General features: G+C 40.5%; 1 protein-coding gene across 4 annotated transcripts in view; it reads left to right on the forward strand.

The window, feature by feature from the left end:
• LOC137372038 (serine/threonine-protein kinase tousled-like 1) overlaps positions 1-27598 on the forward strand; it is a 250014-nt gene that overhangs the window by 211982 nt on the left and 10434 nt on the right. For all 4 annotated transcript variants that reach the window (XM_068035354.1, XM_068035355.1, XM_068035357.1 and 1 more), the window contains 4 exons: positions 21806-21897; positions 21989-22078; positions 25747-25916; positions 27086-27224. In XM_068035354.1, coding sequence (XP_067891455.1) covers positions 21806-21897; positions 21989-22078; positions 25747-25916; positions 27086-27224 — 491 coding nt within the window. The remainder of the gene's footprint in view (positions 1-21805; positions 21898-21988; positions 22079-25746; positions 25917-27085; positions 27225-27598) is intronic.

The following is a 27598-nucleotide window of genomic DNA, read 5'->3' on the forward strand; positions in this document are numbered from 1 at the left end:
GACGAGGGATCTTGAGGGACGATGTGATAAAGAGAGATGACAAGGCAAGAGAGCAAGGTAGCAATAAGGGAATTGATAATCTGAGTGTGGCAGGAAGGGACAGAGCATATAAACTTAAGAGTACGCCAGCAGATAAGGCTAGAGGTTGCGAAATAATAAAAAAAAAAGACAGAATTCAAGGCACTCTATCTGAATGCACGCAGCATTTGCAATAAGGTTGATGAATTGACAGCACAAATGGAAGTAAACAGGCCAGATCTATTTTCCATTATGGAGATGACCAAGGCTGGGAACTGAACGTCCAAGGGTATTCGACATTTAGGAAGGATAGGCGAAAAGGAGGTGGGGCAGTACTGTTAATAAAGGATGCGATCAGTACATTGGTGAGAGAGGATCTTAGATTGGACGATCAAGATGCAGAATCAGATTGGGTGGAGCTGAGAAACAGCAAGGGACAGCAGACACTGGTAGGAATTCTTAATAGGCCACCAAACAGTAATGGTAATGTAGGGCATGGTATAAATCAGGAAATTAGAGGTGCATGTAACATGGGTACTACAGTAATCATGGGGAACTTCAATCTACCTATTGACTGGGTAAACCTAATTAGCACTAATGCTGTGGAGGACGAATTCCTGAAATATATACGAGATGGTTTTCTAGAACTGTGTGTTGTCGAACCAACTGGAGAATGGGCTATTTTAGATCTAGTATTGTGCAATGAGAAAGGGCTAATTAATAATCTCGTAAAGGAGCCTCTAGTGAAGCGTGACCATAATATGAAGTTTGAAATTGATGTCATAGAGAAATTACTAGAATCCATTATTGAGGTGGTTATAGCAGGATACTTAGAAAATCATAATGGGATCAGACAGGTCAACATGGTTTTATGAAACAGAAATCGTGTTTAATTAATTTATTAAAGTTCTTCGGGGATGTAACAAGCAAGGTGGATAAAGGGGAGCCTGTAGATGTGGTGTATTTAATTTCCAAAGGCATTTGATAAGGTGCCGTATCAAAGGTTACTACACAATAAGAGCACATGGTGTAGGAGTAACATATTAGGCCATCTGGTCCTGGGGACTTGTCAGCCTTTAGGTCTAATAGTTTTCCCAGCACCTTTTCCCTGGTGATGGTGATTGTTTTAAGTTCCTCCCTCCCTTTCACCTCTTGATTTTAAAGTATCTTTGACCGATTTTCTACAGTGAAAACAGACATAAAATACCTGTTCGACACCTCTGCCATTTCCTTGTTTTCCATTATCAATTCCCCAGACTCCGTCTGTTGAGAACTAACTCTAGCTTTAGTTACTCTTTTCCTAGTTAAATACTTGTAATCAACCCTTACTATATTTTTATATTACTAGCTAGTTTTCTCTCATACTCTACTTTCTCCCTCTTAATAATTTTTTCATCATTCTTTGTTGGTTCTTAAATCTGCTCAATCTTCTGACCTATCACTAATCTTTGCAGATTTGTACAGTGTTTCTTTTAATTTAATACTATCCTTAGCATCCTTATTTAGCCATGGATGATGCATTCTTAAAAAAAATCTTTCTTTCTCACTGGGATAAATCTTTGCTGAGAGTTTTTAGATATCACCTTAAAAGTCTGCCAGTGCATCGCTACTATCTTACCTTTTAACCTAGTTTCCCAGTTCACTTTAGCTAGTTCTGCCTTCATACCCTTGTAATTACTTTTATTTAGGTTTAAAATACTAGTCTTAGACCCACACTTCTCCCTTTCACACTGAACGTGAAATTCTATCATGTTATGATTGCTGTCACCCAGAGGCTCCTTTATCATGAAGTTATGGATGTAATCCTGTCTCATTGCACATTACCAGGTCTAGTATAACCTGCTTGCTAGTTGGCTCTAGAACATACTGCTCTAAGAAATTGTCCCGTATACACTCTATGAACACATTTTCTCGGCTACCTTTGCCAATCCGATTCGCCCAATCTACATGTAGATTGCATACGAACATACCAATATACAAACATACGAATTTGGAGCAGGAGTAGGCCACTCGGCCCATCGAGCCTGCTCCGCTATTCAACAAGATCATGGCTGGTGTAACCTCAACTCCACATTCCCACCTACCTCCGATAACCTTTCACTCCCTTGCTTATCAAGAATCTATCTACCTCTGCCTTAAAAATATTCAAAGACTCTCCTCAAAAGACAGTGGAAGCAGACAAAAAGACTCATGGCACTCAGAGAAAAAGTTTCTCCTCATCTCTCTCTTAAAACGGGCAACCCCTTATTTTTAAACAATGACCCCTAGTTCTAGATTCTCCCACAAGGGGAAACCACCTTTCCACATCCACCCTGTCAAGACCCCTCAGGATCTTGTATGTTTCAATCAAGTTGCCTCTTACTGTTCTGAACTCCAGCAGATGCAAGCCTAGCCTGTGCAATCTTTCCTCATAAGACAGCCCGCCCATTCCAGCTATTAGTCTAGTAAACCTTCTCTGAACTGCTTCCACCACATTTACATCCTTCCTTAAATAAGGAGACCATTATTGTACACCGTACTCCAGATGTGGTATCACCAATGCCCTGTATAACTGCAGCATAGCCTCCCTACTTTTGTATTCAATTCCCCTCGCAATAAACAATAACATCTATTCGTTTTCCTAACTTGCTGTGCTTGCAGACTAACCTTTTGCGATTCATGCACAAGGACACCCAGATCCCTCTGCGTCTCGGAGCTCTGCAATCTCTCACCATTTAGATTATATGCTTCATTTTTATTCTTGCTGCCAAAATGGACAATTTCACATTTTCCCACATTATGCTCCATTTGCCAGATCTTTGCCCACTCACTTAACCTATCTATATCCCTTTGTAGCCTCCTTATATTCTCTTCACAACTTATTTTTCTGCCGATTTTTGTGTCATCAGCAAGTTTAGCAACCATGCTTTTGGTCCCTTCAACCATGTCATTTATATAATTTGTAAAAAGGTGAGACTCCAGCACCGATACCTGTGGCACACCACTCGTTACATGTTGCCAACCAGAAAATGACCCATTTATGCCTCCTCTCTGTTTCCTGTTAGCTAGCCAATCTTCTATCCATGCCAATATGTTACCCCTTACACCATGAGCTTTTATTTTCCGCAATAACCTTTGATGTGGCACCTCACCAAATGCGTTCTGGAAATCTAAGTACAATACATCTACCGGTTCCCATTTATTCTTACTTCTTCAAAGAACTCCAATAAATTGGTTAAAGATGATTTCCCTTTCACAAAACTATGTTGACTCTGCCTGAATACCTTGAATTTTTCTAAGTGCCCTGCTACAACGTCTTTAATAATAGCTTCTAACATTTTCCCTATGACAGATGTTAAGCTAACTGACCTGTAGTTTCCTGCTTTCTGTCTCCCTCCCTTTTTGAATAAAGGAGTTACAATCACTATTTTCCAATCGAATGGAACCATCCCCAAATCTAGGGAATTGGGAAAATTAAAACAAATGCGTCAACTATCTCACTAGCCACTTCTTTTAAGACCCTAGGATGAAGTCTATCAGCACTCGGGGACTTGTCAGCCCGCAGCTCCAACAATTTGCTCAGTCACCCAGGACTATTGCAGTACCTTTTTTACACGACCCATTTATTCCTCGAGACTCTGTCCTACAGTGTAGCAACTGTTAGGGGGCCCATAAACTATTCCCACAAGTGACCTTACCTTTCCTATTTCTTATCTCTACACAAACTGATTCTACGCCTTGTTTTTCTGAGCTCAGGTCATCTCTCGCTACTCTACTAATGACATCCCTAATTAATAAAGCTACCCACCACCTTTTCCTAGATTCCTATCTTTTCAAAATGTCGAATACCCATCAATATTCACGTCCCAGTCTGGGTCACCTTGCAACCATGTCTCTGTATTGGTTATCGGGTCATACATATTTATTTCTATCTGTACTAACAATTCATTCATTTTTGTTGCGAATGCTGCGCACATTCAGATATAGAGTCTTTATCTCTGTCTTTTTAATATTTCTGTAATCTTTGGCCTTATCTGCTGGTGCAGTCTAATTTTTGTGCACTCTGTCCCTTCCTGCCACTCTTTGGTTATCATTACCCAAATCGCTACCCTGCTCTATTACCTTGTTTTTTTCCCTTTGATTTACCACATCTCCTCCCATGTGATTCCTTCCTCCCACTATTTAGTTTAAACCCCTGTCTACCCCCCTAGTTATACGACTCGTCAGAACACTGGACCCAGCACAGTTAAGGTGAAAACCGTCCCAACGGTACAGCTCCCACCTTTGCCAGTGCCCCATCAATCGAAACCCATTTTTACCACACCAGTCTTTGAGCCATGCATTCACCACTCTAATCTTATTGACCTATACCAGTTTGCTTATGGCTCAGGTGATAATCCAGAGATTATTACCTTTGAGTTTTTGCTTTTTAATTTAGCCCCTAGCTGCTCATACTCCCTATGCTGAAACTCTTTCTTGTTCTATCTATGTTGTTGGTACGCATATGGACTACGACAACTGGATCCTCCCCCTCCCACTGCAAGTTTCTTTCCAGCCCAGAGTAGATGTCCTGAACCCTAGCACAGGGCAAGCAACACTGCCTTCTGAACTCTCGCTCTTATACCCAGAGAACTGTGTTTGTACCCCTGACTATGCTATCTCCTGCTACCACTGCATTCCTATTTACTCCCCCAGCTTGCATGGCTTCCTGTACTACAGTGCCATGGTCAGTTTGCTCATCTGCCCTGCTACCTTCACACTCATCTATGCAAGCTGAAAGAACCTCAAACCTGTTGGGCAACTGCAAGGGCTGAGGCTCCTCCACTTCTGCCTTCTCAATCCCCTTACCTGCCTCACTTGCAGTCTCATACCCCTGTCCCTGACCACTGACCAAATCAGAAGACGCTATCCTTTGGGGTGTGACTGCCTTCTGGAACAAAGTGTCCAGGTAACTTTCCCCCTACCTGATGCATCACAGTGTCTGTAGCTCGTCCTCCAGCTCATCTACACTGAACCGAAGCTCTTCGAGCCGTTGACACTTGCTGCAGATGTGGTTGCCATGGAACATGTTGGTGTCCATGAGCTCCCACATACTGCAGCTGCAATACATCATCTGCCCTGCCATCCTGATTGTATTTTAAATACCTCATTAATTATTTTCTTAATTAATTTTTTCCATTAATGTCTTTCCTCACCAGCACTTGCTGTGCTAATTTAAGCTTTGGTAATACAATAAACCTTGCTGCTTAAAAATGAAACAGAACAGTAGAATCAGCTTCTTACTTCCCTTCTGCTTTCGCGTCTTAATTAATTAGAAGGTAGCTACTTAAATTTTAACTTTTATTTTACATCTTCCTAATTTCCAGCTATTCAAAAATGCACCTTAACAGCTGTGCACTAACTGAGCTATTTACAGACACTCCCTAACAATTCCCTGCTAAGTGAGGATTGTCCGATGAGAGATTGAATAGAATGGGTCTATGCTCTCTGGGGTTTAGAAGAAAGAGCGGTGATCTCATTGAAACATATAAGATTCTGTGAGGACTTGACACAGTAGATGCTGAGAGGCTGTTTCCCTTGGCTAGACAGTCTAAAATTAGGGGTTATTGTCTCAAGATAAGGGATTGACCATTTAGGACTGAGATGAGAAATATCTACAGACGGAGGGTTGTGATTCTTTGGAATTTTGGGCATAGGAACATAGCATAGGCCATTCAGCCCATCGAGCCTGCTCCACCATTCAATACAATTATGGCTGAACACAGTACTCCAGGCGCGGTCTAACTAAGGTTCTATACAATTGAAGCAAGACTTCTACTCCTGTACACTCATCCTCTTATGATAAAGGCTAACATACCATTTGCCTTCCTAATTGCTTGCTGCACCTCCATGTTAGCTTTCAGTGACTTATTGACGAGGATACCCAGGACCCTTTGTACATCTACACTTTCTAATCTCTTACCATTTAAGAAGTACTGTGCACATCTGTTCCTCCTTCCAAAATGGGAAACCCCTCATTTTTCCACATATTTCATCTGCCATGCTCTTGCCCACTCACTGTCTGTCCAAATCCCTTTGAAGCCACTTTGCATCTTCCTCACAACACACATTCCCGCCTAGTTTTGTGTCAGCTGGGGCCCTTGCGGTACCCCACTAGTCACAGCCTGCCAACCTGAGAATGACCTGTTTATTTCTAATCTCTCTTTTCTGCCTGTTAACTAATCTTTAATCCATGCTAGTATGTTACCTCCTATCCCATGTGCTTTAATTTTGCTAACCAACCTCCTGTGGGGGACTTTATCAAAAGCTTCTGAAAATCCAAGTATACCACGTCCATCGACTGACTCTCCTTTATCAATTCTGTTAGTAACATCCTCAAAAAAACTGCAACAGGTTCATTAAACATGATTTTCCATTCATAAATCCATGTTGACTATGCCCAATCAGATCATTATTATCCTAGTGTCCATTTATCACATCCTTTACAATAGATTCTACATTTTCCCTACTACTGATGTAAGGCTAACAGGTCTGTAGTTCCCTGTTTTCTCTCTCCCTTCCTCCTTAAATAGTGGAATGACACTTGCTACCCTCCAATCTGCAGGAACCATTCCAAAGTCTAAAGATTGGAAGATGATCACCAATGCACTTACTGTCTCCATAGCTACCTCTTTCAACACTTTGGGATGTAGAATATCAGGTTTTGGGGACTTATCAACCTTCAACCCCATTAATTTCTCCAATACAACCTTCTTAGTAATACGAATTTCCTTCAATTCCTCATTCTGCCTAATCCCTTGGATTTCTAATTCTGGGAGATTTCTTGCATCTTCCTCAGTAAAGACCGATATAAAGTATTCATTTAGCTTCTCTGCCATTTCTCTATTCCCCATTATAATTTTTCCTGACTCTGCCTGTAATGGACCCACATTTGTCTGAGCCAAATGTTTCCTTTTTACATACCTATGGAAGCTTTTACAATCGGTTATGTTTTTTGCTAGTTTACCTTTGTATTCTATTCTCCCTTTCTTTATCAGTTTCTTGGTCTGCCTTTACTGTATTCTAAAATCCTCCCAATCTTCAGGTTTACGACTATTTCTGGCAACTTTATAGGCCTTTTCTAATTTTGTACAATCCTTAACTTCCTTTGTTATCCACGGTTGACTACCTTTTCTTTTGGGGTTTTTGTGTCTTGAAGGAATGTATAGTTGCTGTAAAATATGTAATAATTCTTTGAAGACTATTGATTGTCTATGCACTGTCATACCTTTTAATGTATTTTCCCAATCCACCTCAGCCAATTTGTGTCTCATACCGTCATAATTTCTTTTGTTCAACTTTAACACCCTGGCTTCAGATTGAACTTCCTCATTTTGAAATATAATGTAAAATTCTATTATATTATGGTCACTCATCCCTAAAGGTTCCTTTTCTTTTTCTTTTGGGCCACCTTATCTCGAGAGACAATGGATACGCGCCTGGAGGTGGTCAGTGGTTTGTGAAGCAGCACCAGGTTCCTTTACAAGATTATTAATTAGCCCTTTCTCATTACATAATACTAGATCTAAAATGGCCTGTTCTCTAGTCGGTTCCTCAACATACTGCTCTAGAAAACCATCCCCAACACACTCCAGAAACTTGTGCTCATTAGGTTTACCCAGTCTATGTGCAGATTGAAGTCACCCATAATTACTGTATTATCCATGCGACATGCTTCTCTAATCTGATTAATACCATACCCCACACTACCACTACTGTTTGGTGGCCAATAAACAACAACTACCAATGTTTGCTGCCCTTACTGTTCCTTAGCTCCACCTAAACAGATTCCACATTTTGTTCTTCCGATCTGAGATCCTCCCTTACTAATGTACTGATCCATCCCTTATCATTGCAACGTCCAACTCGTTTTCCTTTTTTCCCTAAATGTTGAATATCCATGAATATTCAGTTCCTGGTCTTGGTCACCCTGTAGTCACGTTTCCTTAATGGTAATTAGATCATACCCATTTACTTCTATTTGTGCCTTTAAATCATCTACCTTGTTGCGAATGCTGCATCCATTCAGGTAGAGTGCCCTTAACCTTGTCTACTTGCATTCTAAGCCTAGTTGATGCTTGCCTTTGTTTCACCTGCCTTCTAATGTCACGCTACTTTTCTACTTCCTGTTACCAGCTTTACTGTCTTCGAATTTGAGCTACCCCTCAGGTTCCCATCCCCCTGAGAAGCTAGTTTAAACCCTTCCCAATAACACTAGCAAATCTCCCTGCGAGGATATTAGTTCCGATCCTGTTAAGGTGTAGCCCATCCATCTTGTACAGGTCCCACCTGCCCCAGAACTGGTCCCAATGCCTCAGGATCTGATGTCCTCCCTCCTGCACTAATTCTCCAGCCACATGTTCAATTGATCAATCCTCCTAATCCTATGCTCACTAGCATGTGGCACTGGGAGTAATCCTGAGATTACTGCTCTTGAGATCCTGCTTTTTAATTTCCTTCCTAACTGCCTAAAATCTGCTTTCAGTGCCTCATCCTCTTCCTGCCTTTTTCATTGATACCAATGTGGACCACAACCTCTGGCTGTTCACCCTCCCCGTCAAGAATGTCCTGCAGACACTCCATGACATCCTTGACTCTGGCACCAGGGAGGCAGCATACCATCCTGGAGTCACGCTTAGTGCTGCAGAAGCGCCTGTCTGATCCCCTGACTATCGAATCCCCTTTCACTATTGCTCGTCCAGTCTTTTTCCTTTTCTCCTGTGCAGCTGAGCCACCAGTGGTGCCACAGACTTTGTTCTGGCTGCACTCCACTGAGGAACCATCGCCTTCGCCAGTATCCAAAATGGAAAACTGATTAGCAAGCAATCTGGACTCAGGGGACTCCTGCACTGCCTGCCTGGTTCTCCTAGACTGCCTGGCGGTCACCCATTTCCCCTCTGCCTGCATGCTCCTAACCTGCGGTGTGACCACCTCCCTAAATGTGCTATCCACGTAGGCCTCTGCCTCGCGGATGCACAACAGTGACTTCAGCCTCCGCTCAAGTAGCGAAACCCGGAGCTCAAGCTTCTCCAGCCGGTGACACTTCCTGCAGATGTGTTCGTCCAGGACACGTGGTACGTCCATAACTTTCCACATACCGCACGATGTACATTCCACTTGGCCGAGCTGACCTGTCATACCGTAACTTTAAAAACTATTTATTACAATTACAATTAGAAGTAGAAAAACTTACCAGTTACTCACCAATGGGCTTCTTCCCCTGTACCGAAGAGAGGCGCAACTACTGGAGGCTGAACAAGGTAGAAAAAGAAAGGAGCCTCTCCCTCACTGAATTCCCTCACGCACCAACTCCCACTTTACAATCTGTGCACTCAAAGTAGCTTTCAGTGCAGACAAATTTATTTTTTTAATTAATTTATAGGTCCCCTCCTTCCCGAAGTCCCTCACTTACCAAACTCCCTTCTTTACATTCTGCCCTCTAGCGACACTCAGTGCAGACTCGAGGACTGTGGATGCTGTTTTGTTGAGTATATTCAAGGCTGAGATTGATAGTTTTTAGAGACCAAAAAAAAGGAAGTCAAGCGATGTGGGGATTGGGCAGGAAAATGGAGTTGAGGTTGAGGATCAAGCATGGTCTTACTAAATGGCAGAGCAGGCTCAAGGGATGATTTGGCCAACTACCATTCCTGTTTCTTATGTTTGTAGAGAGCAAATGTGAATATATGCTAATAGTTCAATTTTCCAATACAGTTTAATTTTGAAACCAACTAATTATCTCATCAGTGTTTTGTTGACAAAGGTAATTACACATTTGAGAGGAGCCTAAGAACAGGTGAAATCTATTCATCCCTCTTGAGCCTGTGGCACAATTTAATTAGATCGTGGTTGATCTGTACTTCAACTCCATTTTACCTGCCTTTTATTTCATGAACCCCTGATACCAATGCCTAACAAAAGTCTTTATCAATCTCATTCTTGAAATTTTCAATGGCTTTGCCTTAAGAAGTTGTGGATGAGTTTAAGATTTCCACTTTGCCTAAAAAAATGCTTTCTGACTTCACTTCTAAATTACCTCACTGTAATTTTAAACTACTGACCCCTTATTTTGGATTCCCCCACCAGATGAAATCATTTTGCTGTATCTACATTATTGAATCCTTTTATAATTTTAAATTGACTTACATCATTCCTCAATCTTATAAATTCAAGGGAATACAAGCCAAGTTTATGCATCCGGTCATAATATAAGGTGCTGGTGTAATTCTGATAAGTATGTACTGTACCCCTTTCCAAGGCCAGTGTATCTTCCTATGAGGTATGATGCCCAAAGCTGAAGCAGTATTCCAGATTGGGTCTAGCGAAGACTCTATGCAACTGAAGCATAATTCCTTCACTTTTGAATTCCAACCCATTTGAGATAAAAGGCCAACAATTTACCTTTTTGATTACTTTAGAACTTGTGCACTAGATTTGTGATTTATGCATTGCTATCTAAATCCCTTTGCTCCTCCACAACTCCAAACCTTTCACCATTAAGGAAATATTCTTAATTGTGTTTCTTTGATGCAAAGAGGATGACCTCACATTTCCCCATGTTGAACTCCAATTGCTACAGATTTGTCGGCTTACTTAATCTTTAGCTTCCATCGACACAGCATACTGTGCTTCCTAACTCAGTGTCATCTGCAAACTTTGATATGCAGCTCTATTTCATTCAAGCCATTAATAAATATGGTGAAAGCTGAGGCCCAGTACAGATCCCTGGGGAACTTCATTTGTCTCATCCCACCAATCAGAGGATGCTCCATTTTTCTGATTCTGTGTTCTTTCTCTCAGCCAGTTATGGACTCAAGTCACAGGGTTACCTCCAATTCAGCGTGTTCACATTTTTGCTGCTAATGTCTTATGCAGAACATTATTAAATGCCTTCCGGAAGTGGATATAGACAATATCCACAGACACTCACTTATCTACCATGCTAGTGACATCCTTTTAAAAAAAAAAAGTAGATTAGTGAGACAAGACCTAACTTTCTTTGTGATTTTCTTTGATAAGCTGATACTTGTCCAAGTGCTAGCTCTCACTGAGAGGTTATGGCTGCTAATCCTTATGAGAGACAGTCTGCTTCCCCAGTCTAATTTGATTTATTTTTTAAACAAATTTAATTTTGAAACAAACAGGTTAAGGATGTGAGCACTCTGGTCTCTCGCCATCTACTGACATGGGAAGCAAATGAGTGAGGGAGCAGACTGGATAGAGGGCTTAAGGATATGGTGAATGACTGCAGAACCCAAGAGTTCAGGGAGCTATTTAAATGAGTGGAGGTAGGGATTAGTGGTGGGGGGAGGAGGTGGTAGAAAGGGGACCCCATAGTGGGAAGGAGAAAGTGTAGGAAATGCACGGTGAATTGGGGAAAGTAGACAATCATGAATAATTAGCGAAGTGGTTGGGAAAGGAGCTGCTGAGGGCTACATTTGTCCCACAACCTTAGCCCAAATGCTGTAGGCAGCTCCTTTTCCCACCTTTTCCCCCCACTTCATGAGGGGAAAAAAGACATTCAGAAAAGGGAAGAGAATCAGAAGAAGAGTTTGGGGGTGGGGGTGGAGGTGGGGGAAGAAGAGAGCGAGAGAGAGAAAAAACAGCCGCATGGAAATAACAGAAGGTAAGAGTAGCCATCTTACTGTGTGCGCTACCATAGGAGATTGACTGGTTAGTTATATATTAACTTGGTACCTGGGATATGAAGTACCTGCTTGACTTAGTCATTTAAGTGGTCCTTTGATAGGTATTTTCAGTGTTAAAAATGGCATGCTCAAAAATACACTAACTCCTATTTCATAGTGAGAAAATGTCATGTGATTGCTTAATCTGGGAAGTGGGTTTCCACATATTGCTTAAAATACTGAAAATGTTTTCATGTGCCATTTTTCCAGAGTAATTTAAATCTCCAATCTCCAAAATAAGGGTTTAAACAACTTTTTTTAAATGACCTATTTCACAAAAAAACATGAGTAATTTTATCCACTGAATTCTTCAGTGTTTTTTGATACCTTCATTAAAGATTTTACTTGAAGGGCTCGATCTCCACAAAAATCCTGAAATTCTGCCCAGGACAGTCTGAGCGTGTACAGTGTGCACAGTTTTCCAGGATTCAACAGAAACATTTAAGTTAGCCAAATAATAGAATGATTCTCTCTCAAACTTTTAAGCGTAGCTATTTTTCACAGATATATTCCCTCCTTTCTTCTGACAGCCTCTACACTGACTGATTTCAATTTCCATCTCAGCTGCTATCACCCTCTTGTTGTTGAACTCATTGCCCTCTTCCTTCCATATATCTTTGCCTACATGTAAACTCATTCACAGCCACCCTCTCAAACTTGGCATCTCCCATCACCACTCTACTACTGCTATTTTGATCACTGATCATCTCTGACCATTTCTTTTATATCCCTCATTGCCCATATCTACCTACTTCCAACTCCACTTCCTTCAGTGTCTTCCCTGAGAAAGAAAAATTCCCTTCACCCCATTCCCCAAGTTCTCCCCTTAGCACCCCACCACAAGCTCTCTTCCCTTGCCACTGATTCTATTTCAAATCATAGAATAGTACAGCACAGAAGTTGGCTATTTGGCCCACCAGGTCCGGGCAAACTCCAGGAAAAGCAATCCAGTTAGTCCTACTCCCTTGCTCTTTCCCCATATCCCTGCAATTTTTTTTCTCCAAGTATTTATTCAGTTCCCTTTTGAAGATTGCTGTTGAATCTCTGTCAACCACCTCATCAGGCACTGCATTCCAAATCCTACCACTTGTTAATTTTTTTTTAAAGGCTTTTTGCCATGCTGCCTTTGGTTTTTTTGCCAATTACCTGAAATCTGTGTACTCTGGTTATTGACACTTCAGCCATTGGAAACAGTTTCGCCTTTGCTCCATCTAAAGCTTATGATTTTAAACACCTCTATGAAATCTTTTCTTGGCCTTCTTTGCTCTAAGGAGAACAACCCCAGCTTCTATCCATGTAGGCGTAATCCTTCCTCCCTGGCACTATTCTAGTAAATTCTAGGAGAGCATGCCAGGTGCAGCCGATAAATGAGGTGTCAACCTGGTGAAGCTACAACACAGGACTACTTGCATACCAAACAATGGAAACAGCATGTGATAGAGCAAGGTGGTCCCACAGCCAAGCGATCAGATCAAAACTTTGCAGTCCTGCACACCCAGTTGTGAATGGTGGTGGAAAATTAAACAACTAACTGGAGGTGGAGGCTCCACAAATAGCCCCACCCTCAATAATGGAGGAGCCCAGCACATCAATGCAATAGAAAAGGCTAAAGCATTTGTGAGCATCTTCAGCCAGAAGTGCCGAGTGGATCATCCAGCTCGGCCTCCTCCTGAGGTCCCCAGCATCACAAATGTCAGTCTTCAGCCAATTAGATTCACTCCGTGATATCAAGAAACTGCTAAAGGCACTGGATACTGCAAAAATCTGTGGATGTTTCTATGAGAAGCCTCACAACAGGCTGGTTAAAAAAAATTCGGCCCTTCGAGCCTGCACGGCCATTCAATACGATCATGGCTGATCATCCAGAATCAGTACCCTGTTCCCGCTTTCTCCCCGTATCCCTTGATCCCTTTAGCCCTAAGAACTATATCTAACTCTTTCTTGAATATATTTAATGATTTGGCCTCAGCTGTTTTCTGTGGTAGAGAATTCCACAGGTTCACCACTCTCTGGGTGAAGAAATCCCTCCTCATCTCAGTCCTAAATGGCATACCCCTTATCCGTAGACTGTGACCCCTGGTCCTGGACTCCCCCACCATTGGGAACATCCTTCCTGCATCTAGTCTGTGCAGTCCTGTTAGAATTTTGTAGGCTTCTATGAGATCCCCTCTCATTCTTCTAAACTCTAGCGAATACAAACCTAATTGACCCAATCTTTCTTCATACGTCAGTCCTGCCATCCCAGGAATCAGTCTGGTGAACCTTCGCTGCACTTCCTCCATAGCATGAACATCCTTCCTCAGATAAGGAGACCAAAACTGCACACAATACTTCAGATGTGGTCTCACCAAGGCCTTGTAAAATTACAGCAAGACATCCTTGCTGCTGGACCTGAATCGTCTCGCTATGAAGGCCAACATACCATTTGCCTTCTTAACTGCCTGCTGCACCTGCATGCTTACTTTCAATGACTGGTGCACAATGACACCCAGGTCTCGCTTCACCTCCCCCTTCCTCAATCTGTTGCCATTCAGATAATATGCCTTTCTGTTTTTGCCACGAAGTGGATAACCTCACATTTATCCACATTGTACTACATCTGCCATGTATTTGCCCATTCACTCAACCTGTCCAAATCACACTGGAGCTTCTCTGCATCCTCCTCACAGCTCACACTTCCACCCAGCTTTGTGTCATCTGCAAACTTGGATATGTTACATTTAATTCCCTCGTCTATATCATTAATATATATTATGAATAGCTGGGGCCCAAGCACTGATCCCTGTGGTCCCCCCCCTGGCCACTGCCTGCCACTCGGAAAAAGACCCGTTTATTCCTACTCTTTACTTTCTGTCTGCCAACCAGTTCTCTATCCATGTCAGTACGTTACCCGCAATTCCATGTGCTTTAATTTTGCATGCTAAATTCTTAGGTGGGACCTTATCGAAAGCCTTCTGAAAGTCCAAATACATCACATTCAATTGTACTCCCTCATCTATTCTACTAGTTACATCCTCAAAAAAAATTCCAGTCGATTTGTCAAGCATGATTTCCCTTTCGTAAATCCATGTTGACTTTGTCCGATCCTGTCATTGTTTTCCAACTGCTCTGCTATTATTACTTTTATAATGGACTCTAGCATTTTCCCCACTACTGATGTCCGGCTATAATTCCCTGTTTTCTCTCTACCCCCTTTTTTAAATAGTGGGGTTACATAAGCTACCCTCCAATCCATTGGAACTGTTCCAGAGTCTATAGAATTTTGAAAAATGACCAGCAATGCATCTACTATTTCTAGGGCCTCTTCCTTAAGTACTCTGGGATGTAGCTTATCAGGCCCTTGTGATTTATTGCCTTCAATCCCATCAATTTCCCTAACACCATTTCCCTATTAATACTGATTTTATACAGTTTTCCTCCTTCTCACTAGACCCTATGTTCCCCAATATTTCTGGGAGGTAATTTGTGTCCTCCTTGGTGAAAACAGAACCAAAGTATGTATTTAATTGGTCTGCCATTTCTTTGTTCCCCATTATAAATTCCCCTGTTTCTGACTATATGGGACCCACATTTGTCTTTACTAATCTTTTTTTTCTTCACATATCTATAGAAGCTTTTACAGTCAGTTTTTATGTTCTCTTCAAGCTTACTCTCATACTCTATTTTCCCCTTCTTAATCGATCCTTTTGTCCTCCTTTGCTGAATTCTAAACTGCTCCCAATCCTCAGGTTTGCTGCTTATTCTGGCTATTTTATAGTTCTCCTCCTTGGATCTAATACTATCCCTAATTTATTTTGTGTGCCACGTTTAAGCCACCGTTCCGGTTTTATTTTTGCGCCAGACAGGAATGAACAATTGTTGTAATTCATCCATGCGCTCTTTAAATGCTAGCCATTGTCTAACCACTGTCAACCCTTTAAGTAACATTCCTCAATCTATCATAGCTAACTCGCGCCTCATACCTTCATAGTTTCCTTTATTTAGATTCATGACCCTAATCTCGAAATCAACTCTCTCACTCTCTATCTTAATGAAGAATTCTATCATTTTATGGTCGCTCTTCCCCACAAGATTGTTAACTAATTCTTTCTCATTACACAATACCCAGTCTAGGATGGCCTGTTCTCTAGTTGGTTCCAACAACAGGGAATCTAACCATTTCCCCTTGACATTCAATGGCATTACCATCGCTGAATTCCCCCACTATCACCATCCTGGGGTGGGAAGGGGGTTTACCATTGACCAGAAACTGGACTGGACCAGCCACATAAATATGGTAGCTAGAAGAGCAGGTCAGAGGTAGGGAATTCTGCAATGAGTAACCCACCTCCTGACTCCCCAAAGCTTGTTTACCTGTGATAGGCATGAATATTTGACAAAATTATTGACCCAGCCACAGGCATGGGGCGATTGATCTGTATATCAAGTGTATGACCAATCTAATACCATCAAAACACAGTTCTATTCAAAACACATTCCTTCCTATAAATAAAGTAGCTAAGCATATAGGTATCAATGGAGAGCAGCACAGCTGTATTAGCTAGCAAAACAGCACGCAGTGTCGATGCAAATTACTTCTGTTGATAGAATGAAGCTAGCTACACCATATCACGGGGCGGTAGATGGATGTTATCGGATGACCTCTGTAGATTCACACTGTCGGGTGCAGATTCATCCAATAAATCATGAAACTCAAGGAGAGAATTGTTATTGTGGTTATTGAGGCGAGACAGTTTAAAAAAAAAAATAGGAAGATGGACCATTTCTCACACTGCTCTTGTCACAAGACAACTTAACCCGTGATGGTCAATGTTTGTGCAACTTCTCCACCTGCTTGTAATATGTCTGAAAATGGAGTCAACAAAAGGGTAGTGATCTCCAAATCAGGAGAATTTTATATGATGGAGCAGATAGTACTTCAGAAGAAACATGTACATAAAATGCAGAGTGGGACAGGAAGAGACAGAGATTAAATGGTAGGTAGGCAATACTAGTTTATTCATCTTGACAGGTCCTGGATTCTAAAATACAGAAACAACAGAATCTCTGACAGACTAAATGTCATTTGCTCACCAAAGCTAGTGACAAAATTAGATAAACACAATTACAAATAAAGAGCACCCTTCAGTTCCTCCAATAAAGCAATTCTCAAATTCACTTATGTCGATATCTCAGTTTATCAGTGTTGATTCAGATTCAGCTCCAACAAGGTAATTAACAACAAAAAAGCTTTTCTGCAAAAAGTCGAGCAGTTGTTACTGCATGTATTATTCAGTTATAAAATGTTTAGTCGCTATCTGTAAGATTGTACTCCAGTTAACCAATTTATGTCCAAGCCAAATCACTTACCTGTTAGGAAAGGCACACTTTTAACGTAATGTACAGACAATATGGTACAGACAACTTTCAAATTATATTGGCCACTCAGGTTACCAGCCCTCAAACTGGATAGTAAATAATGCACATTGCAGTTGCTGCTGTTTGACATACCTGTAAAACTTGTCCTTTAATCCAATTCGCAGAAATAAAAACAGTTAATGACTTTCTAATATGTAATTGAAAGATAATAACTTTTACTGTGTCTTCCCGATACTTTTTAAAACTGCAAATGCAACATCGATTTTGTTAAGGAATTTTAGACTATCATCATAGATTAAGGTTTATTAAAGCTATCAGTTACATTGTATTTACTAACCAATGAATTTGGGTCAGCAGCATTCTGTTTTTGCCAATATGATTCAGCCCCATTACACCATTCTCTTGTATTCATGAGGACATTATAATGCTGACTTGTGGAGGTTCCTTGGATTTTCTTGCCCGTTTTCCCCTCAATACAAGTTCTGGAACAATGTGATTCCAAATGCATAGCAGCAGAATTGCAACATTTATATAGAAGTAAAAGTGCAGCAACTTTCAATATGTCACTGAGTTTGTGTCCCAAGCGAAAGGAATGCGTGCCAGAGCATAGAAAGCAGTCAACCTGGAATGCGAGTTTCCCCCACCTTCAACGTCTGGTGATCAAAAGTCCATTGTTGGTTGAATGTCAGGGAATGGTTGCTTTGTCCTTCCAAGCACAGTCTGTTAATATACAAATGTCTTTTCCAGCCACAGCTGATCTGTTTAACAAGTCTTCTTCACTCCAGTAACAGTTTAAAATCAATGTTCATGACAAAATTAATGTGCCTCATTCTTGGCAGGTGGGGGCCTAGCATGACAATTTGAATGGCGGAACAGTCTCGAGGGGGCCGAATGGTTTATTCCTCTTCCTTTCTGTGAAGTATTCTGCTTGGAACAATGAACTGCTTAAGAAAAATCATGTACACTTATTGAATGACTTAAGTTGAGAATCTGTGCACATACCTGGGCTGTGCTTAAATGACCACACTAATTGTGTATCTGAAAGTGTTCATTTAACCAAGGCTGTATTTGTGTGCCACGGTATATCATATCTATTCACATATGCAAACCTGTAGAAAATCTATATTTAAATCTCAAATATTCTAAGTTGACGTTGGGATAAATATCTTTCAACAAATAAATGGTGTTCATCTCAAGTCCCACATCGAGAAACCGTTTTTGTTGGTTACTGCATTTTTCTTTGAGTTTGTCTCTTTTGGGCTGAATTGAGTTTTGAGAATCAAAGCCACATGTATAATGTATTAACGATGTATTGCGTAACCGCATTTGCAACATTACTAACTTAGTGCCTCATTATTTTTGTCCTAGAATACATATCAAAGGTTTATTAGAAACTTTCTATGAAGACTCAAATTAATTGTTTGGCATGTCAGCTATTTTAACTCTTACTTTGAATTTGGATGCATTTTTAATACATTTTATAGTATAGCAAAATTGTGCAACTTAGCCATGTTCAGCAAATATTGAATTAAAAATTGGAGGACTCCATCATAAAGGCAAAACATAAAATGTGCATGCTTAGTTATTAATTTATGACAATATATTAGGTTTATTTTTTATTTATTTAGAGATACAGCACTGAAACAGGCCCTTCGGCCCACTGAGTCTGTGCCGACCAACAACCATCCATTTATACTAATCCTACGTTAATCCCATATCCCCTACCACATCCCCACAATTCTTCTACCACCTACCTACACTAGGGGCAATTTACAATGGCCAATTTACCTATCAACCTGCAAGTCTTTGGCTGTGAGAGGAAACCGGAGCACCCGGCGGAAACCCACGCGGTCACAGGGAGAACTTGCAAACTCCTCACAGACAGTACCCAGAACTGAACCCGGGTCGCTGGAGCTGTGAGGCTGCGGTGCTAACCACTGCGCCACTGTGCTGCCCAAAGGTGACATTAAGACAACCAGCAATGGGCTGAATCCTGGTAAAATTCACAAATGATGCATGTACTTCAGACCTTGGCAAACAAGGTTTGGCTTTTCTTTTAAAACAATGATTGGATTCAGAGCCTCAGTGCAGATTAGTCAAATTGGGCAATGCTGCAAACTCCGAGAGGGGTTGACCAAACTTGTTGATACTCCTCTCTCCCTCCCACTTCGAGTATGGTAGCAGATGAATGCCATGACAAATGTATGGACATAGAAAGCATCATAGGATAACACAAGTACTCCTTAGAATGGTGTGAATGGTGTTCTGCAACTAACACAACAAATAAAATGTTAAACTATATAGCCAAAGCAGTAGAGTATGATTTAGAGAGAGTAACACTTAAACTGTACAGTGTAGTCAGGCCATACTATGACTGCTGCATCCAGTTTTGTTAACTGAGACACAAGTGAGACATTCAAGCCCTGAAGACAAAACAAAGAAGACCCACAGACTGTGAAGAAACTTGGGCATTTCAGTCTTGAAAGGATGTAGCTAAGATGGGATATCCTAGAGGTAGTTAAGATAGAAAATAGTGTAAATCTGGAAGACTACTTCAAATTAAACTTGAACAGTAAGGCAATAGACCAGGGATTCTCAGCCTTTTTGCTACTGAGCCCTCACCCACCCCCCGCGCCCCCCCCCCCAAAAAAAAAAAACTGTTACCTGGACCCCTGTATTACAACACCACTACTATTGTTTCTATATAAAACTTAATTATGTAATTAAACGTGTTTTTCTTAATGTGAAACTTGTTGCTGGTTCTGAGCAATAGTTCTGTCAAGATGTGGAGATCGGAACTCCTAGATATGCAGTACAAGGTTTCCTCTGCTCCACTAAACCAAATTCGCAACCAAGTTATGAGGTAGTTTCAGTTGGGGAAAAGGGAACTCATTTCATGGAAGAAAGACTGGGTAAAAGCGAAGAGTGATCGAGTAACAGGAATAATCAATCACAAGGTGAGGATACCTCTGCTAAACCCCCTGATGTAGGGCTGTGTATTTCCCATGTCGTAGTTGGTTGTCTGTGAACATGGTGAGTGGCACTGGACTTGAACATAGAGGATATCAAGGAAGCTGGCACCTTGCCATTGGCCCTGTGAAACCCCATCCACCATGCTGAAGGGAGTTTCTTCATCTTATGGTTAAGTTAGTATCTCCGACTTTGGAGGAAAGCTGCGACGGGCATTATTTGAAGACTGAGCCAGCGAGAATCATCTCAGTCCTCTATTGGGGAAACAATCCCAATATGCTAGGTAAACTCCAGTGGGACACTTGAACACGCTTGAGGGTCCATAACCTTTGGTTCTGTCAACATGCACCTAAACTCGCTGCAGTCAAGTAGGTAGAGTCTGTCAGGGATAGAGTTTGGGATCCATATCTGGACCATGTGTTTGTCTCTTGATGATTTCCTGGAATCATTGATCTCTCAGTTGCCCCTCCTCCATTCTGCTCCAGCACTGCAGTGTCTGGCTTGAAATGAGTCTGTGATGTCTTTGTCACAGTTCCTGGAAGGATCTGAGGAGTTTGAATTCTTGCTTTATTCACCCTTAACATGTTCCCTTTCTTTGTATGGAGCTGTGCTATATCACATTACATTTAATAATTCTAAGGGGCTACCAGGGTTGAAGACACTTTTTCTACTTTTCTTTATGTTCGGGAGATTGAATAGTTGTGTGAAAGAGATTTTCATCACCCTGTGACTGTAAATCATGATCCGTTGTGTATAATTTGCAGTACCGGCAGAAAGTATCAGGTGTGGCATTAAGATGCACAACATAAGTGGATGAACCTGAGCCACTCTAATCTGCTGCTTGTTCACCAGATGCAATCATATAGGCCACCAACTGAAAGGGAATTGGCTGTGCATCAGTTCTTCACCCTATGTAGTTCAAGGCAAGGAACACTTGGGAACTCTGTTAAAGTGAATTAACTAGATACTGAAAAACTATGCTCGGCATAAGATCTTTTAAAGCTGCAGTTCCAAGAGGAACCGCTGAATAGTATCCATCTTGTGGCCATGTAACAAACACATTTCCTCTAGTTTTGGCATAGTTGTAGGTATCAATAGCTCTTATAATATTGCTTGAGAGTTACTTTTGATCCACCTTCCTCTTTCTGTGGCCATTCATAGACTTCATGACGTTCCATGTATTTCTGGGCTTCGGTTCACAGCTTGCCTAGCTAAGATTCAGTGCTGCTTAAAGTTGGACCAATTCACTATCCATACTGCAAGTACAATGCCTCTTAGTTAAGCTGTGCAATTTGTTCTGGTAGAATTTAGGTCTTGCAGTACCCTTAACTCTTTTTGTGTGGAATACCTGGCTCTGCTTGTCACCGTGGGCAGTTTATATGATAAAAATTACTGCTTGATAAATCGCAGGAACAGATCCACATCCCAACTCTGTGGTGCAATTGTGTGGGAGCATTCCTGAGAATGTCCTTTTGAGTAAGATGGCTTGACACTATGGCCTTCATTATTAGCAAGTAAAATTAATAGATAGTAAGTCTCAATAAGATAGCTCATCCTAGGCCTTTCAACATGTATTGTACACCTTTCAAAACCTTTTATGCTTCCCATGAATGGTGTAATTGAGGTTTGTTTTTCTTCTAAAAAGATTTATTTGAAGCCCTGAAAGAAGTTTGTTTGCATATATTATTTTGAAATCCCATTAATTAAGAGGCTATCAAACTTCATTTGTAAGTAAAATGTTTTAATATTTTTGTTAGGCCTTTGATTTGATTGAACAGCGGTATGCAGCAGTGAAGATCCATCAACTAAATAAAAACTGGAGGGAAGAAAAGAAAGAAAACTATCACAAGTATGACTTTATCCTTAAAACTGCAAACAGAATTTTCTGTAGTTTCAGAAGGAAGTAGAGTTATATGCACTATTTTAATTGTTGGTTTTAGGCATGCATGTAGAGAATACCGAATACACAAAGAACTGGATCATCCCAGGATAGTTAAGCTGTATGACTATTTCTCCCTGGATACAGACACGTAAGTATATATTGCGTCATGATTTCAGAATGTGTATCTTCCATTCTTTGAAAAAGCAACAGGTCGCCATGATACAAGCTGAAATCAATGGCTTACATTTTTTGTTCCTATATGTAAATATATCTTTATATATTAAGGAAAGGCTGAGTTGTAGAACCAGTCTGGTAAGGGTAGTCAGACTAAAGGGGAAAATAACTCGAGGCTAACCTCAAAGATCATAATTTTACTGGTAAACTAATAGGAAGATATAATTCAAAGTTTCAAAATTTTCAGTTTCTAGGCGCCAAAGTATTCTGTTTAGAATTGCTTTAACAGATCCCATTTGAATTTCTTTAATGCCAGTTTGATATTCTCCGTGTGGGATGCTGAAGGTTCTACTATAATGAAATTACGTTTTAATAGCGTGATTCAGTTTTATCAAGGCATTGGTAGAGGCCTGTATGCAATTTGTCTATCCTTGATGGTGCATGTTGAATAAAACAGGAAAAATATAAATATCTTTAAGAAGGTATTACCTTTTTGCACTTAAAATAAATCAAAACCCCGCCATAGTGTTTTGCTAAAGAGAATTTAATAACATTGGGTTTGATCCTTATGGATTCCAGTTGGTAATCATTCTGTTACAGCACAGCATTTATTAGTGTAGTAGCAGTTCAGTTCAAGCAACTGCAGATTTCCAGTGAAGTTTGTTACATGTCTTTGCAAAGCCCACATATTGGCCTGGAGTTTCTGTTACGTTGCGCTTTTTGTTTTACACCATTCGCCCGAAATAGGCATAAATGCTGCAAAAGATTATGGAATTTTAAACGCAAATTATGATCACAACGAGAGTTCCCACGATCTTTTGTGCTAGTTTTTAAAAAATCGCAGTAGAAGCTGGCCAAAGCCTCAAAGGCCAACCCCCAAAGGATGAATTAATTGCCATTTGGCGTTTCTGCTAATTGTGTTCGTTTACTGGTCTTTGAGGAGCAGAAAGACACTAATAAGAAGGTTTTAAACATTTTGAATATCATTGTTTTAATTTAAGAATCTTACTACTGTACCCTAATATAACGAGAAAATGATTATGTATAGTTTTTAAGGCTTTTTCAGTCATTTAAAATTGGGTTTCTCACAGGTATCCTAGGCCCAACCATCTTCAGCTGCTTCATCAATGACCTTCCTTCAATCATAAGGTCAGAAGTGGAGATGTTCGTTGATAATTGCACAATGTTCAGCACCATTCACGACTCCTCAGATACTGAAGCAGTCCGTGTAGAAATGCAGCAAGACCTGGACAATATCCAGGTTTGGGCTGATAAGTGGCAAGTAACATTCGCGCCACATGTGCCAGGCAATGACCATCTCCAACAAGAGAGAATCTAACCATCTCCCCTTGACATTCAATGGAATTACAATCTCTGAATCCCCCACTATCAACATCCTAGGGGCTACCATTGACTAGAAACTGAACTGGAGTAGCCATATAAATACCGTGGCTACAAGAACAGGCCAGAGGCTAGGAATCCTACAGCGAGTAACTCGCCACCTGACTCCACAAAGCCTGTCTACCATCTACAAGGCACAAGTCAGAAGTGTGATGGAACACTCTCCACTTGCCTGGATGGGTGCAGCTCCAACAACACTCAAGAAGCTTGACACCATCCAGGACAAAGCAGCCCGCTTAATTGGCACCCCATCTACAAACATTCACTCCCTCCACCACTGATGCACAGTGGCAGCAGTGTGTACCACCTACAAGATGCACTGCAGCAACGCACCTTCCAAATCCGCCACCTCTACCAACTAGAAGAACAAGGGCCGCAAATGCATGGGAACACCACCACCTGCTAGTTCCCCTCCAAGTCACACACCATCCTGACTTGGAACTATATTGCCGTTCCTTCACTGTCACTGGGTCAAAATCCTGGAACTCCCTTCCTAAAAGCACTGTGGGTGTACCTACCTCCCATGGACTGCAGCGGTTCAAGAAAGCAGCTCATCAATCACCACCTTCTCAAGGGCAATTAGGGATGGGCAATAAATGCTGGCCTAGCCAGCGACGCCCACATCCCATGAATGAATTTTTTAAAAAGGTGGTGGGTTGACATTGATTTAAAAAAGTGATAAACCCATTTTCAGCTCTATTAATCAAATTACACCTAGTTAGCACTCTTAAATATATCTCAATATGTTTAAAGGGGGAAAAAATTAAATTAATTTTTAAAACAATGCACTGGTTCATGGCAGATTTTGCATTTGGTGATACGTAAAAGAGTTTGATCAGAAATTCGAGGAAAAATAACTTCTCAAAATTGGTGCAACTTTTACTTGTTTCTCTGCACCCAGAGTGGAAACTGTACCCCATTAGCATTAGTTATGATGTAAATGAAGAAAAGTTGCAATGCATACTTATTGATTTACAAGTTTTGTAGGGTGGGTGCCAAAAATTTTTATTTTTTTCTCTGACAAACTACTTACATTTAACGTGTACATAACCTAGCTTTGGAAATTGAGGGAACAATGTTGGAATTTCCAATGCTGCCAACTTAAGAGAACAACTTTTGATGAATGCAAAGGACTACAGGAGGACATAGGATGGGCAGTTGCAGTTCAATATATATAAGTGTGAATAAGTTTGGAAAGAAGACCAGGGAAAGGTAATATATCTTGAATGATCAGATTGTAAGAGTAGAGGGCCTTGATGTACAGATAAACACGTTATTAAAGGTGGCAGCTCAAATATGTAAGGCCATATAAAAACAAGCCAGATCTGTTTTGCTTGAATCTAGAAGCATAAAATACAAAAGTCCTGTGGTTTAGCAAATAAAACATAGGTCGGATGCAGCACAGGTATTGCTTTTTCTTAACCCGAAATACAAAAGTGCCAGTGTAAAAAAAAAGTGTGTCAAGTTTTGATTCATACTGTGTAGAGATTTTTGTTGCTTTGAGGACCTCATCTGAACCCTCAATATTTATCCATCCTCCCGTGCTGCTATTCAACATATTGTGGACTGTCAAAACTGAGCAATGTGTGGCAAATTGGAAGTTCACCATCTTCAAAATGACAATAAAGTGACATTAGGTTAGCAATTTGGTTCCCCCCTTTTACAATCCAACTGTCTCCTGCAAAAAGCTAATACTTGCAGTTTTACTAAGACTTCAACAGAACTACTTAAAGTGCTTTTACATTGCAGCCTTGGTCTCAGTGCATTAACTAAGCAGCTCCTTCGCATTTATTTTATAAAATGCAGCCATTCTGCCTACAAACTTCTGCTTTTTGGAGGTCTAATATTTCTTGTATTTTGGACAGCTGGTTTGACTTCTTGGCAGTACAGATGCATAGAGTAGTTACGTCACGATACTGCATCATGATGTCACTACAAAATAATGGGGAAAGTTTGTAGATGACAACTTCCTGGTATTGCCACTAGCCCCAGTTAGTTGGTAACAGCTAGGAAGACCTATTTGAAAGGGGGGTCATCTTCATCAGTCTTAAAAATATGGCAGATATATGTTGGTGTAGCTGTAAGCTGTGGGAAATTTGTGCTACGTGACCAACCGCCAAAGAACAGTTTTAAGTGTTGTCGTTAAAATAGACCAAGCAAATCACATTGTGTCAAGCAGGGAATCTGCATAATGTGCTGGTGAAGGAGTTGTGTAATAAAATGTAAATTGTCTTTCCTTAGATTTTGTACAGTGTTAGAATACTGTGAAGGAAATGATTTAGACTTCTATCTGAAGCAGCACAAACTGATGTCTGAGAAGGAAGCAAGATCCATTGTAATGCAGATAGCAAATGCATTGCGGTATCTAAATGAGATCAAGCCTCCTATTATACACTATGATCTAAAGCCTGGTAAGTTTCATTACTGTGTCAGTTATTCTGACTTGTGAACTGACATGTTCAGATGTCAGAGGTCTTTTGACTTGTAATTAGACATGCTATTTGTGGTTTTTGGAATGACTTATCAATAAATTAAAATATTAGAATGAATGCAATTTATGTAGAAACTGATGTCAAATAAATTGCAAAAATGTGCAACGCTATATTCCATACAGGAAGTGAAACAAATGAATGCTGAGATGGATTGTGTGATGGACTTTGTTTTGATGCCCTACAGAGTCTTAATAATGTTGATGATTTTCTAATGTTAATATTTTTAATTTTTTTGTCCTTCCTTGCCTAAATGTAGCAGCTTATGCTGGTAGCCCTCCACTATAATGCACATGCAGCCATTTTTAATGTACAAGTTTAGACAGTGAATAATAGTCAGCTATTTGACCATCAGGGACATCACTGCTTTATATTCCAGCATGAGGCAATGGATAGCAGTCTGGATTTTTTTGTCCATTCCCTTATTTTTTCTATTGTTTCCCTCCCTCCTCTTCAAAACACCTCGAAGCATTTTTCTGTGTTAAGGGTGCTATCTAAATGCAAGGTGCTGCTGCCCACCTGGGGTTGCTCATGCCAGTTGTAAATTCTTCATTGCTGTTTCGCCTGATATCAGTCAACCACACACTGATCAGGAACCAAACCTGGGACCTTCCGAGGCTGACTCGGTACAACATCTGTCTTTGTCGATAAATGATCAGGGGAAACTTGTAATGACTTTAACTGCTTTTGCATTGCAGTCAAGGTACTGGGAGAGTGAGGTAACTGTGCTGCTCATTTCCTTTTATTACAGCATTCCTGTAAATGGGCTGCACTATTGTATATGGCGTTCTGAACAAATCGTGGGCTTGTTGTGACATTTTTTGACCAATGTGTTTGTTTGTAAACACCATGATGACACTAGAAAAGAGCAATGTGTGATGTCACAACATTGAGTTATGTGTCACCACCAAATTAGACTGCTGTTGTTGAAGTAGCTCATTTATTACCCTTAACGTTGCTGATAATTAGGAAGACCCATTTTAAAGATTTATATTTTTGGTCACTACATGAGCTTGAAGCCAGACAAATAAAAAAAACTTTTTTTAGTCAAATAAAATGTAGGTAACACAGGTATTTCATTTTGCATTTAGGTAATATCCTCTTGGTTGATGGAACTGCATGTGGAGAAATAAAAATAACTGATTTTGGCTTATCAAAAATTATGGATGATGATAATTATAATGCAGTAGATGGAATGGATCTGACGTCTCAAGGAGCTGGAACATACTGGTAAACTCGACAAATTATTTCAGATTAGTGTTCGTGAAATGTCATTTCATTCACAGCTTGGGGTTCCTATTTGGATATGGCTCTTGATGGTAAAATGATGTTTGAAATGTACTGCCATCAAGTAACCCCGGTTGATACAATTGAAGTTGTTAAATTTCCAAATTCTCTTTTGTTTTCATAACGTTTATAATAAATGCCACATCATGGTCCTAGCTTCTAAAAGTTTCATTAAAAGATTGAGGTTTTTAAAAAAAAAATTGAGTAATTACAGCAATAGTTTTGATTCTTTAGAATTACACCATACAGGATTATTAAAAAATTGTTGCATTGATGTTGCATGTGACCGAGTCAAGATAGATCTACCATCCTGAATT

This window comes from Heterodontus francisci, chromosome 7 (genome assembly GCF_036365525.1).
Source record: "Heterodontus francisci isolate sHetFra1 chromosome 7, sHetFra1.hap1, whole genome shotgun sequence".
Lineage (NCBI taxonomy): Eukaryota > Metazoa > Chordata > Chondrichthyes > Heterodontiformes > Heterodontidae > Heterodontus > Heterodontus francisci.